This window comes from Dromiciops gliroides, chromosome 4 (genome assembly GCF_019393635.1).
Source record: "Dromiciops gliroides isolate mDroGli1 chromosome 4, mDroGli1.pri, whole genome shotgun sequence".
NCBI classification, from domain to species: Eukaryota; Metazoa; Chordata; class Mammalia; order Microbiotheria; family Microbiotheriidae; genus Dromiciops; species Dromiciops gliroides.
The window spans coordinates 161028913-161042334 of NC_057864.1; the positions used below are offsets into that span (position 1 = coordinate 161028913).

The 13422-nt window shown below is 38.9% G+C and overlaps 1 protein-coding gene across 1 annotated transcript in view; it reads left to right on the forward strand.

The window, feature by feature from the left end:
• LOC122754758 (ATP synthase subunit g, mitochondrial-like) overlaps window positions 1-12506 on the forward strand; it is a 37520-nt gene extending 25014 nt beyond the window's left edge. The window contains exon 2 of the mRNA XM_044003223.1: window positions 12057-12506. Within this exon, the coding sequence (XP_043859158.1) occupies window positions 12057-12401 (345 nt within the window). The 3' untranslated portion in view covers window positions 12402-12506. The remainder of the gene's footprint in view (window positions 1-12056) is intronic.
• The last annotated feature ends 916 nt before the right edge of the window (window positions 12507-13422 follow it).

Consider the following 13422-nt stretch of genomic DNA (forward strand, 5'->3'; position numbering starts at 1 on the left):
GGTCTTAGGTTTTTCTATTAACCCCTTTTTGCCTTCTATATCACTATTATCTTATGCTTCTTTTTTTTTTTTTTGTGGGGCAATGGGGGTTAGGTGACTTGCCCAGGGTCACACAGCTAGTAAGTGGCAAGTGTCTGAGGCCAGATTTGAACTCAGGTACTCCTGAATCCAGGGCTGGTGCTTTATCCACTGTGCCACCTAGCCGCCCCCTTATCTTATGCTTCTGATCTCCACCTCCCCAGATTTTCTTAGAGCACTTAATCCTTCATTCTCACCTTTGCCCCCATATTTGATTTGTTTGTACACCTCATATGCCTTCCTAGTAGACTTGCATGCTCCTTGAGGACACTGTTATATCTGTATGCTCAATGACCAGCAGCCCAACTCATGGCCCAGAGTGAACATTTGATAATGGTGTGCTGATTAGATTTGGTGGGACCTGTTTATGCTGGCATTCCAGGATTATAGTTTGTGAGAACTAAGGGACATCACCAAGCCCCAAAGGACTTTGGAAGAGGGTGTAACCCAATGTTACTACATAATCTCTTAGCTAATTAGATATTAAAAACAGTTATGTGGTATGGCAGATAGCTAGCCACGAAACCTGGGCAAGTCATAATCTTTCTTGGCCAGTTTCCCTATCTGTAAAATGGGGATAATAATAACACCTACTCACAAGGCTATTGTGAGGATCAAATGAGATAGCTTATGTACAATGCTCTGTAAACCTTAAGGTGCTACATAAATTATTATAATAACTTCTCCCTCTAGGAAATACAAATACTACAGAAAGCATTCCCATCAACTGAAAAAATCAGAATAATTTAGTTTAAAACGACATATAGATCACACACCCCCAAACAAATGCCCATTCACTTCCTTCTATTCATTCTTTAGTCAGTCAATACATATTAAGCACCTACTATGTGCTGGTTCTTTTCAAATGCGCTACTAACAATGGCAGAATGGGTAGATGAGAACAATTTGTTCCACTGGCCATGAAGGTGGGTGAAGCAGGAACTGTGGAACCATTAGAACTTATTCAGGGCGGGGGCAGCTAGATGGTGCAGTGGTAAAGCACCAGCCCTGGATTCAGGAGGACCTGAGTTCAAATCTGACCTCAGACACTTGACACTTACTAGCTGTGTGACCCTGGGCAAGTCACTTAACCCTCATTGCCCTGCAAAAAACAAAACAAAACAAAAAAAAGAACTTATTCAGGGCGACAGCTAGGTGGTGCAGTGGATAAAGCACCGGCTCTGGATTCAGGAGGACCTGAATTCAAATCTGGCTTCAGACACTTGACACGTACTACCAGTGTGACCCTGGACAAGTCACTGAACCCTCAATGTCCTGCAAAAAAAAAAAAAAAGAACTTATTCAGATATCAAAGATGTCCGGGTCAGCTACTGCTTCTTGGACATCCATTGACAGTTTTGAACTGTCTCTTATCCCCAATTCCTCATCTCATATAACTCAGATGAATTCTACTACTATCTCCTTCACCCTTGTCTCACATAAAAAGGGAGCCCTTTACCTTGCCTAAGCAAGTATGCCCAAATGATTCTATTCTATTCTGTCATCAATAAATCACTCCCTCTATCCTTCCTGTCCTCCCATTTTTCTTCAATCTCTCTTTATTTAGTGTCTGCTTCCTTACTACCTAAAAACATGCTCTTGTCTTCTCAATCTTCAAAAAACCTCATTTGATCCTCCCATCCCCACTAACTATTGTCCTCTATCTCTTCTGCCCTTTGTGGCCAAATTTCTTGAGAAGGCTGTCTCCAAGAGGTATGTTCACCTTCTCTCCTTTTATCCACTTCTCAACCCTCTACAATTCAGCTCATCATTCCACCAAGTTGCTCTTGTCAAATCCAATGGCCTTTTCTCAATCCTCATTCTTCTTGACCTCTCTACAGCCTTTGACACTATTGCTCACCCTCTTGTCCTTGATACTCTCTTCTCTGTAGCTTTTAAAAACACCATTCTCTCCTGGTTCTCCTTCTGCCTATTAGCCTGCTCCTCAGTCCACTTTGGTGAACCCTCATTCAGGGTCATCATCTTAACCAGAGGTTTCCCGCAGGGTTCTGTCTCAGGCCCTCTTCTCTTATTTCTCTATACTACTTCACTTAGTGATCTCATCAGTTCCCATGGATTAATTACCATCTCTGTGGGATGATTCTCAGATCTAGCCTACCCTAAACCTCTCTGCTGATCTCCAACTATACTTTCAACATCTCCCAACTGGATGTCCAGTAGACATCTTAAACTCAATATATCCAAAACTGAACTCAATGTTTTCCCCAAACCTTCTCCTACTTCCCTAACAGGTCAAGGGGCACCATCATCTTCCCAGTCCCTTTGGTTCACAATATGGGGGTCCGTTCCTCACTATCTTTTGCCGTCCATATCCAATCTGTTGCCACAGCTTGTCAATTTCACCTTTGCCACATCTCTAAAATACACTACCCTTCCCCTCTCCGCCTGATACTGCCATTACCCTGGTGTAGGCCCTCATCACTTCATCTTAGACTATTGCAGTAACTTACTGGTGGGTCTGCCAGGCCTTCAAGTATCTCCCCACTCCAATTCACCTCCATTCAACTGCCAAAGTGATTTTCCTAAAGCACAAGTCCAACCATCTTACTCCTCTACTCAATAACCTCTATTGTAGTCCAGGATCAAATACGAAATTCCTCTGTTTAGCATTCAAAAGCACTTCATAACCTATCCTAGTCCCCCCTCCTGTCCAGTCTTCTTATACCTTACTCCCCACCATGCATCATCAATCCAGTGACATTGGCCTCTTTGCTGTTCCACAAACAAGGTACTCCATCTCTCTGACAGGGCATTTTCTCCCCCATACCTGGAAAGCTCTCTCTCTTCATATCCACCTACTGATTTCCCTAACATCCCTTCAAGTCCTAAACTAAAATTCCATCCTCATATATGGAGAGCTTTCCAATTCCTTTTAATTCTAGTGTCTACCCTTTTTTTTGGGGGGGGGGTGTTAGGCAATTGGGGTTAAGTGACTTGCCCAGGGTCACACAGCTAGTAAGTGTCAAGGGTCTGAGGCTGGATTTGAACTCAGGTCCTCCTGAATCCAGGGCCAGTGCTCTATCCCACTGCGCCACCTAGCTGCCCATGTCTACTCTTTTTAATTACTTCCTATTTATCCTGTATACAGCTTGTTTATACTTATTTGTTTACTTATTGTCTACCACATTAGATTGTGAGTTGCTTGAAGGCAGAGACATTCTTTTGCCTCTTTTTGTATCCCCAGTGCTTAGCACAATGCCTGGCACACAGAAGATTCTTTTTTTTTTTTTTTTGCAGGGCAATGAGGGTTAAGTGACTTGCCCAGTGTCACACAGCTAGTTAAGTGTCAAGTGTCTGAGGCTGGATTTGAACTCAGGTCCTTCTGAATCCAAGGCCAGTGCTTTATCCACTGCACCACCTAGCTGCCCCCCGTAAGGTTCTTAATAAAGATTTATTAGTTGACTGACTATAAAATACATAACATACATGTATTTGATTTTGTGTTTATCTGTCTCCTCTCTGTTAGATATCCTTTTTCGTCATTACCACCACCATCATCAACTGTCTACAGACATCTACAGACATATGTATTAAGTACACCTACTTTATGTCAAGCACTGGTGTCACCGTACCCCAACAAATACCCAAGTTAATAAGAATTATAGGGTATAATAAGATACAAATAGATACTCAATTTAAATATAAAAGCATTGCACCAATTTTTTAAATAGAGGAAAATGGGTGGATATATCTTTCATACTTATGGCTAGAGAAATATTTTAAATTCAATTTATTTGAAATCATTTAAAATTCAATTTTACTTTATTTTCAGTTCCAGATTCTTTCTCTCTCCTTAAATCCTTTCCAAAAACAAACCAAAAAACAAAAAACAAAAAACACAACTGGGGCAACTAAGTGGTGCAGTGGATAGAGCACCGGCCCTGGATTCAGGAGGACCTGAGTTCAAATCTAGACTCAGACACTTAACAAAATTACTTGCTGTGTGACTCTGGGCAAGTCACTTAACCCCAATTACCTCACCAAAAAAAAAAAAATCCTTTCCCACCCATTGAGAAGGCATGAAACACAAAACCCATTACAAATATGAAGTCATGCAAAGTAAATTTTCTGCATAAGCCATGTTATAGGAAGAAAGAAAAGAAAGAGAAATAAATTATTCAGTCTGCTTTCTGAGTCCATCAGTTCTCTATCTGGGAGCATTTTTCATCATGAATCCTTTGGATTGGTGATGAGCCATTGCATTAATCAGAGTTACTTAGTCTTTCACAGTTGGCTATCTTTATAATATTACTATCACTATAGAAATTGTTCTTCTGGTTCTGCTCACTTCACTATGTATCCACTCATGTAAGCCTTCCCAGGTTTTTCTAAAATGACTCCCTTCATTATTTGTTACAGCAAAATAGTATTCCATCACATTCATATACCAAAACTTGTTCAGCCACTCCCCAATTGACAGACATTCCCTCAGTTTCTAATTCTTTGCCACCACCAAAAAAAAAAAAAAGTTGCTAGAAATATGTTTGCAACTATAAGTCCTTTTCCATTTCCTTTGATTTTCTGGGGGGGATAGACTTAATAGTGGCATTGCTGAGTCAAAGTATATGCACAGTTTAATAGCTTTTTGGGCATAGTTCCAATTACTTTCCGGAATGGTTAGACTAATTTGCTCCACAAATAGCATATTAGTGTATCTATTTTTCTACATCCTCTCCAACATTTTCTTTTTTTGTCAATTTAGCCAATCTGATGAGTGTAAGGTGATAATGCCTGAGTTTTTTAATTTGTATTTCTCTAATTATCATTTCCTCAGAGCATTTTTCCATATTACTATTAATATTTTTGATGTCTTACTCTGAAAACTTCCTTGACCATTTATCAATTGGGGAAAGGTTTTTATTCTTATAAATTTGTATCATTTAACTATATAATTAAGAAATAAGACCTATATCAGAGAAACTTGCTACAAAGATTCCCCCCCATTTCCTGTTTTTCTTATAATTTTAGCTGTATTGGTTTTGTTTGTGCAAAAACTTTTCAACTTTATATAATCAGAATTATCCATTTTGCCTCCTGTAAACATCTTTATCTCTTGGATAAAGATCATGAGCTCTTAGAAGAAAATTTTTCAATCATTCTTTTCCTTTAAACATTTCAAATAAGAATGTTGAAATAAGGAATAGAAGAATGCATAAAAGATAAAACAGACAATTTTTATTACAATGAAATTGAAATGTTTTACACAAATAAAATCAATGCAGCAGCTAGGATAAGAAGGAAAACTGACAATTGGGAAAAATAAACTTTTTATCAAATGTCTCTGATAATGGCCTAGTATCCCATGGAAAGGGAATTAACACAAATAAATAAGACCAATATCCAATCTCCAATGCATAAATGGCCAAAAGATAGAAACAAACAGCACTCAAAAGAAAAATCACAAACTATTATTAACCTTACAAAAGGCTGCTCCAAATCACTACTAATAAAAAAAATGCAAATCAAAACAACTCTGAAGTCTCACCTAAAACCCAGCAAATTGGCAAAGATGACAAAAGAAAACAGTAGTCAATAGTGGAAAGGCTTCTGGAAGATCGCCACACTAACTAATATACTGTTGGTAGAACTGCAGATTAGTCCAACCACTCTGAAAAGCAGGTTGGAATGATGCTTTTTAAGAGCCCTTAGACACTTGACTCTAAGATCTCACTGCTAAGCATAATCAAATCACCAAGCAGATCACAGACAAGAAAAAAGGTTCTATATGTGCCAAAATATTTGCAGCAATACTTTTTGCAGTAAGAACTAGAAACAAAGTAGGTGCCTATTAATTAGGGATTGGCTAGATAATTATGGCACATGAATCTAATGAAATATTTTACTGTGTGTAAGAAATGATAAACATAAAGGATTCAGAGAAGCATGGGAAGACTTATATAAATTAATTTTATTAGTTTTATTAACTAATTTCCTAAGAGTGAAGTAAGAAGAACCAGGAAGGGGACAGCTAGGTGGTGCAGTGGATAGAGCACTAGCCCTGGAGTCAGGAGGACCTGAGTTCAAATCCGGCCTCAGACACTTAACACTTACTGTGTGACCTTGGGCAAGTCACTTAACCCCAATTGCCTCACCAAAAAAAAAAAAAAAAAGAACCAGGAAAACAATAATGAAAATGACTACAACAATGCAAGTCGAAAGAATTTTTTTAAAAAAGTTAATGCTTCAAAATTACAACAACTAAAACTTGGCTCAAGAAAAGAGATGAGAAAATTCACCTCCCTTTCTTTGTTGCAGGGGCGGGGGACTATGGGTATACATTATTACATAGATTGTCAGAAACTATTATGAGTTGACTAGTTTTATTGAAATGCTTTTTTTTCTTTTAAAATTTTTGTCACATGGGCTAGCTCAGTGGGTCAAGGGATAAATTTGGAAATTAATGTGATTTTTAAAAGCATTTTAAAAGAAAAATAAGTGTTGTAAAATAATAAAATAAATAAGGATACTAATTTTTAAATAAAATTTTTAAAGAGTGGTAAAGAAAAGGCAGTAAGTTTGAGTGAGAGAAAAAATTTGACTTTAATGCTTTCATGATAGCTAAACTTGATGCTCAAAATAAATAAATAAATGAAAATTCAAAAAGAAACTTGATGCTCAGAGACCTTTGTCCAATTATTTCCTAGTTTAAAGGTCTGTTCTGGAATGTTGAGATTCATTCTGCAAAACACGTTGTCTATACTGTGCAGAAAATAGGACTGGGAGATAGAGGAAATACAAAGTTTAGATAAAACCTAGTCAGTGCCCCATTGAAGCTATTGGTCTCATAAACATGGATATGATATGATATCAGATAGATAACTATAATAGGATTATAGATTTAGAGCCTGAAAGGACCTTAGAAGTCATCTGGTCCAAACCCCTCATATTATAGATCCAGAATGCTGATTGTCTAACCTCCTGATAAAAGGGATATTGTTGTTGTTTGTCCTTCTTTCTCGAAGAGGACCCTGACCCTTGGGGTGATGTCATGACTTGCAGTGAATTGGATTTAAGTGAGGAAGGACTGTGCAAGATCACCAACCTCACTCTCTCCTCCAGAGCCATCTGGGTCCAGTGGCAAGATATATTATTAGGATGACTGGAAATGGCCTTGGATCTTTAAGACAATTAAGGTTAAGTGACTTGCCCAGGGTCACACAGCTAGTAAGTGTCTGAGGTGAGATTTGAGCTCAGATCCTCCCAACCAGAGCCAGTGTTCTGTCCACTTTGCCACCTAGCTTTCCCAAGAGGGATAAATGCACTTTGTATGTTGTGGAGTTGGGGGAAGGAAGGAAAGAGGAGGATGGCATTGTGTCAGCTTTGTGACCTTGAGCAAATCACTTAACCTCTCTGAGATTCAATTTTCTCACCAGTTAGTAGGAAACTCCTTCAATGAGGAATTGTTCTGAAATGTATAGTTTTATCTGATATTAGGTTAAGTGGCTTATCCAGGGTCTTATAACCCAATAGGAGGTCTGAACCAGACCTCAAACCCAGGTCTTCCTCATTCTGAGGTTGACTCACAATCAACTCCACTAGGCTGCCTCACCTTACAATGTGATTGGAGAAAAGCCTTTGTAAACTAAAGCCTACAGAAAAGTCAGCTACTATTATAACTGAACAGGTTAAGAAGGACTGCCTTCCACGAATGGAACCAAGCTCACTTTCCTTCTAAGTGCCTCAGTCAACTCCAAGTAGTTCTCAACTAAACCCTTTAATCAGATTGTGCCTGTCTGCTAGGAGTTCGCAACACTTAAAAAAAAACAAACACATCATTTCAGAATATTCCCAGCAACCAACACAGTTCCCTATGTACATAGTAAGGGCTTCATCAGTGACAGCCAAATTGAAGTTCTCTATGTAATTTCAACTTGTCACGTCCAAAATTTAACAAAAAGGCAAACCGAGGCAGACTTCTCTGAACAAAATTATGATTTATAAGCTAAATTCCAAGTGGGTACTTAACTTGGACAAAAAATGGGTACTTAACTTAGACATAAACATATTGGAGGGGTAAGGAAGAAATTACATTTAAGATTTATGTATAGGGGGGCAGCTAGGTGGCACAGTGGATAGAACACTGGCCCTGGATTCAGGAGGACCTGAGTTCAAATCTGGCCTCAAAGACTTGACACTTACTAGCTGTGTGATCCTGGGCAAGTCACTTAACCCCAATTGCCACACCAAAAAACTTAACCCTCATTGCCCTGAAAAGGGGAGGGGGGGGAAAGATTTGTGTATAGGGAGAGAGTTCAGAACCAAATAAAGTATTGAGAGGGTCACAGAAGATAAAATGGACAGTTTTGATTATATGTAATTTGGATTTTTTTTTAAGGGCAATGGGGGTTAAGTGACTTGCCCAGGGTCACACAGGTAGTAAGTGTCAAGTGTCTGAGGCCGGATTTGAACTCAGGTACTCCTGAATCCAGGGCCGGTGCTTTATCCACTGCACCACCTAGCCGCCCCCTGGATTTTTTTGCACAAAACAAAAACATGTACCTAAAATTAGAAGGAAAACAGGTAAGTGGGAAAGAAATCTTTGCTGCAAGTTTCTCTGATAAAGGTTTCATTCCAATATATATAGAGAGCCAATTCAAGTTTTTAAGAATAAAAGCCATTCTGCAAATGATCAACCATGATTCCAGATAACCCATGATGATATTCTACCCCAATTCTGACCAGAAAGCAATGGACTCAGAGTCCATTGGACATGACCACTGTGGGAATTAGTTTGGCTTGACTTTGCATATTTATTACAAAGTTTTGTTTTTCTTTCTTTTTCGATGGGGTAAATGGTAGGGAGAGAAAATAGATTTTTGTTAAATCTTTAAAATTTTAAAATAATTTTTAAATTAAAAAAAAATTTTTTTAAATAAAGAGCACTATTCCCCAATGGACAAATGGTCAAAAGATATGAACAAACAATTCTCAAAAGAAGAACTGCAGAGTATTCACAACCACATAAAAAATTCTCCAAATCACTAATAAGAGAAATACAAATCAAAATAACCCTGAGGTTACACCTCACACCTTGAAAATGGGCAAAAATGACAAAAATGGCAACAGTCAAGCTCGGGGAAGAGGGAGGTTTGTAGGAAGATGCCACACAAATATCTTGTTGATGTAACTGTGAAATGGTACAACCATTTTAGAAAGCATTTGGAATTAAGCAAATAAGGAGACTAAAAGTATCCATACCCTTGAAGCGGAGATATCATTATTGCATATACCCCAGGGAAGCCATCAATGAGAAAAAAGTCTTCATATACTTCAAAATATTTATAGCAGCACTTTTGTGATAGCTAAGAATTGGAAACAAAGTAGATGGCCATCAACTGAGGAATAACTAAACAAATTGTGGTAGATGAATGTCATGGAATACTACTATGCTGTAAGAAATTATTTGTGTGATGAATACAGAAAAGCAGGGCCAAGAAAACATTACTAACTACAACAATATAAATGGAAAGAACAACTACACATACACAAGTAAATGTGACAAAATTATAAAGATCAATCTCTTCAAGGAAAAAGATATGACACAGGGCAGCTAGGTGGCACAGTGGATAAAGCACCAGCCCTGGATTCAGGAGGACCTGAGTTCAAATCCAGCCTCAGACACTTGATACTTACTACCTGTGTGACCTTGGGCAAGTCACTTAACCCTCACTGCCACAACAACAACAACAACAAAAACCACGAGGAGATTGGACTAGATGGCCTCTTTAGATACCTTTGAACTTTAGATCTGTGATTCAGGTTTCCTAACATGCAAAATGAGATAGTTGAGTTATATGTCCCCTGTAAACCCCCTTCCAGCTGAGTGGTACAGTGGATAGAGTGCCAGACCTGAAGTCAGGAAGATTCATCTTCCTGACTTCAAATCTGACCTCAGATACTAACTGTGTGAACCTGAGCAAGTCACTTAACCCTATTTGCCTTAGTTTCCTCATCTGGAAAATGAGCTGGAGAAGGAAATGACAAACCACTCCAGTATCTTTTCCAACAAAACTCCAAATGGGGTCATGAATAGTCAGACATGACTGAAATGACTAAACAATAACAACAACACAACAATATATGTCTTATCCTCATACTTGGTTTGTGGGCTCCTTGGAGGCAGGGATCTATCTAATCTAAACAGTTGAAAGCCAAGATAAGTAAAGAGTCAGTAAAGAAGCATGCACCTAGATGTCCTTGATGAATTGAAGCCATCTGGACGCAAGAAGCTACAAACTCAGCTCTTGAAAAAACTGTGGTAGATGTAAACTGAGCCAATTGTATGAGGAGGTTTTTTGTTTTTGTATTTCATTTCCAAACTTAATACGAAATAAAATGAGCACTTTCATATACACAACAAAACAGAAGAAAAGAGGTCATATGTGAAACTGTGAATCTTTCATATGTACAATTTGCTTTCTGTTTAAAGAATATAATAAATTTAACATGTAATGCTGTGAGCTATCCTGCTTGTCTGTGTTTCCTTCAGACTTTCCTTCTGTTTTGTCTGTTTTGTCTTCTCTGTATTTTTTTTTCAGGGCAATGAGGGTCAAGTGACTTGCCCAGGGTCACACAGCTAGTAAGTGTCAAGTGTCTGAGGCCAGATTTGAACTCAGGTTCCCCTGAATCCAGGGCCAGTGCTTTATCCACTGTTCTACCTAGCTGCCCCCATCTTCTTCCTTTTTAAAAAATTTTTAAAATTTTTTTTGCAACAAACATTTATTTTATTTTTCCAGTTACATGTAAGGGTAGTTTTCAACATTCATTTTCATAAGATTTAGAGTTCCAAATTTTTCTCCCTACCTTTCCTCCCCCCTCTACAAGATCGCAACCAGGTTATATATGTACAATCCACAAGTGTTCTTTTTATCAGTTCTTTCTATGGGGGTGGATAGTAAGCTTCCTTATTAGTTCCTTGGGATTGTCTTGGATCATTGCATTGCTGAGAGTAAAGTCATTCACAATTGCTCATTGAACAATACTGCTGTCACTATGCACAATGTCCTCCCGGCTCTGCTCACTTCACTATACATTGATGTTCATTAGTCTTTCAAGGTTTTTCTGGGATCATCCTGTTTGTCATTTCCTATAGCACAAGACCATTCCACCACAATCATACAGCACAGCTTCTTCCATCATTCCTCAATTGATGGACATTCCCTTGATTCTCAATTCTTAGCCTCCACCAAGAGTTGCTATAAATATTTTTTGTACAATTTTCCCCCCTTTTCTCTTTTTCATGATTACTATTGTTAACTGTTTCCCTTCCATCCTATTCCCTTCCCCATGATATTTATTCTATTATCCATCTTCTTTCATCTTATCCCTCTTCAAAGGGGATTTGGTTCTGTCTGTCCCTTCCCCCACTCTGCCCTTCCTTCTTTTGCCCCTCTCTCTTTATCCCCTTCCCCTCCTATTTTCCTGTAGGGTTAGAGAGATTACTCCACCCAGTTGAGTATGTGCATTATTCCCTCCTTGAGCCAATTCTAATGAGATTGAGGTCTTTGAGCCAGTTCTGATGAGTGTTAGGCTCATTTACTGCTCATATTAAATAGATTACTCCACCCAGTTGGGTGTGTCTATTAGTCCCTCCTTGAGGCAACTCTGATGAGTTTAAGGTCTTTGAGCCTTTTCTGATGAGTATAAAATTCATCTACTGCCCTGATCCTCTCCCATCTCTTCCCCCACTCCATAAGCCTTTTCCTGTTTCTTTCATGTAGGATTTCACCTCTGCCCTTCCCCCTCCCCCAGTGCATTCCCCTCACCCCTCAATTTAACCCTCAAGATGTCATCATGGGGCAGCTAGGTGACATGGTGGACAAAGCATCACCCCTGGACCCAGGGGGATCCCAGCCAAAACCCTGGCCTCTAGACACAAGATAGTCACCACTGTATGACCCCAGGTATGTCCCCCAACTCTAATTTTTTATGGTCCTCTAGGGTCTTATATTTGAAAGTCAAATTTGGGTGCTCCTCCGTTCGCCCCCACCGTGGCCCAGCTCATCCGCAATGCCATCGAGAAGGCCCCGGTCCTGCTAAATGCTACTGCAAGTTATTTGAAGCCTCGATTGGTCACATTTTGCTACTATGCCAAGGTTGAGCTGGTTCCTCCAAGTCCTACTGAGATCCCCAGAGCCATTGAGATCCTGAGAAAAATAATCACATCAGCTCGAACTGGTAGCTTCAAAAATCTCACAGTTAAGGAAGCTCTGCTAAATAGTTTGATAGCCACTAAGGTGTGCGTGTGGTTTTATGTTGGCGAGATCATAGGCAAGGGTGGCATCGTTGGATATAATGTTTGAAGACCAATTCTTAGCATCTGAGTGTTTGATTTATCCTTTGTTGTTCATGGAACAGATATGCCTAGACTTCTAAATAAAACAAGGAAATAATGTGGAAAAAAAAAAGTCAAATTTGCCATTCAGTTCAGGTCTTTTCATCACAAATATCTGAAAGTCCTCTTTTTCATTAAAGTCCCAGTTTTTTCCTCTGAATGATTATGCTGAGTTTTGCTGGGTAGGTGATTCTTGGTTGTAATCCCAATTCCTTTGACCTCTAGAATATCATATTCCATGCCCTCCAGTCCTTTAATGTAGAAGCTGCTAGATCTTGTGCTATTCTGACTGAGGCTCCACAGTACTTGAATTCTTTCTTTTTGGCAGCTTGCAATATTTTTTCCTTGACCTGAGAGCTCTGGAATTTGGCTATAATATTCCTAGGAGTTTTCCTTTTGGGATCTCTTTATGGAGGTAATTGGTGGATTCTTTCCATTTCTATTTTAGCTACTTCTTCTAGAATTTCAGGGCAATTTTCCCTGAGAATATCTTGGAAGATGATGTCTAAGCTCTTTCCTTGATCATGGTTTTCAGGTAGATCAATAATTTTCAAATTCTCTCTCCTGGACCTATTTTCCAGGTCAGCAGTTTTTCCCAGAAGATATTTCACATTGCCCTCTATTTTTTTATTTATTTGGATTTGCTTTATTGTGTCTTGGTTTCTTATAAAGTCATTGGCTTCCATTTGTTCAATCCTAGTTCTTAGGCAATTATTTTAATCAGAGAGCTTTTCCATTTGGCTTTTCAAGCTGTTGACTTTTTTTTTCTCGTATCTTTCCTGCATCATCCTCATTTCTCTTTCCATTTTTTCCTCTACCTCTCTAACTTTATCTTCAAAGTCCTTTTTGAGCCCCTGTATGGCCTGAGACCAATTCATATTTTTTTGGAAGCTTTAGATATAGGGGTTCTGATGTTGACATCTTCCTCTGAGGGTTCACCTCGGTCTTCCTTGTCACTGAAGAAACTTTCTGTGGTCCTCACTTTTCTG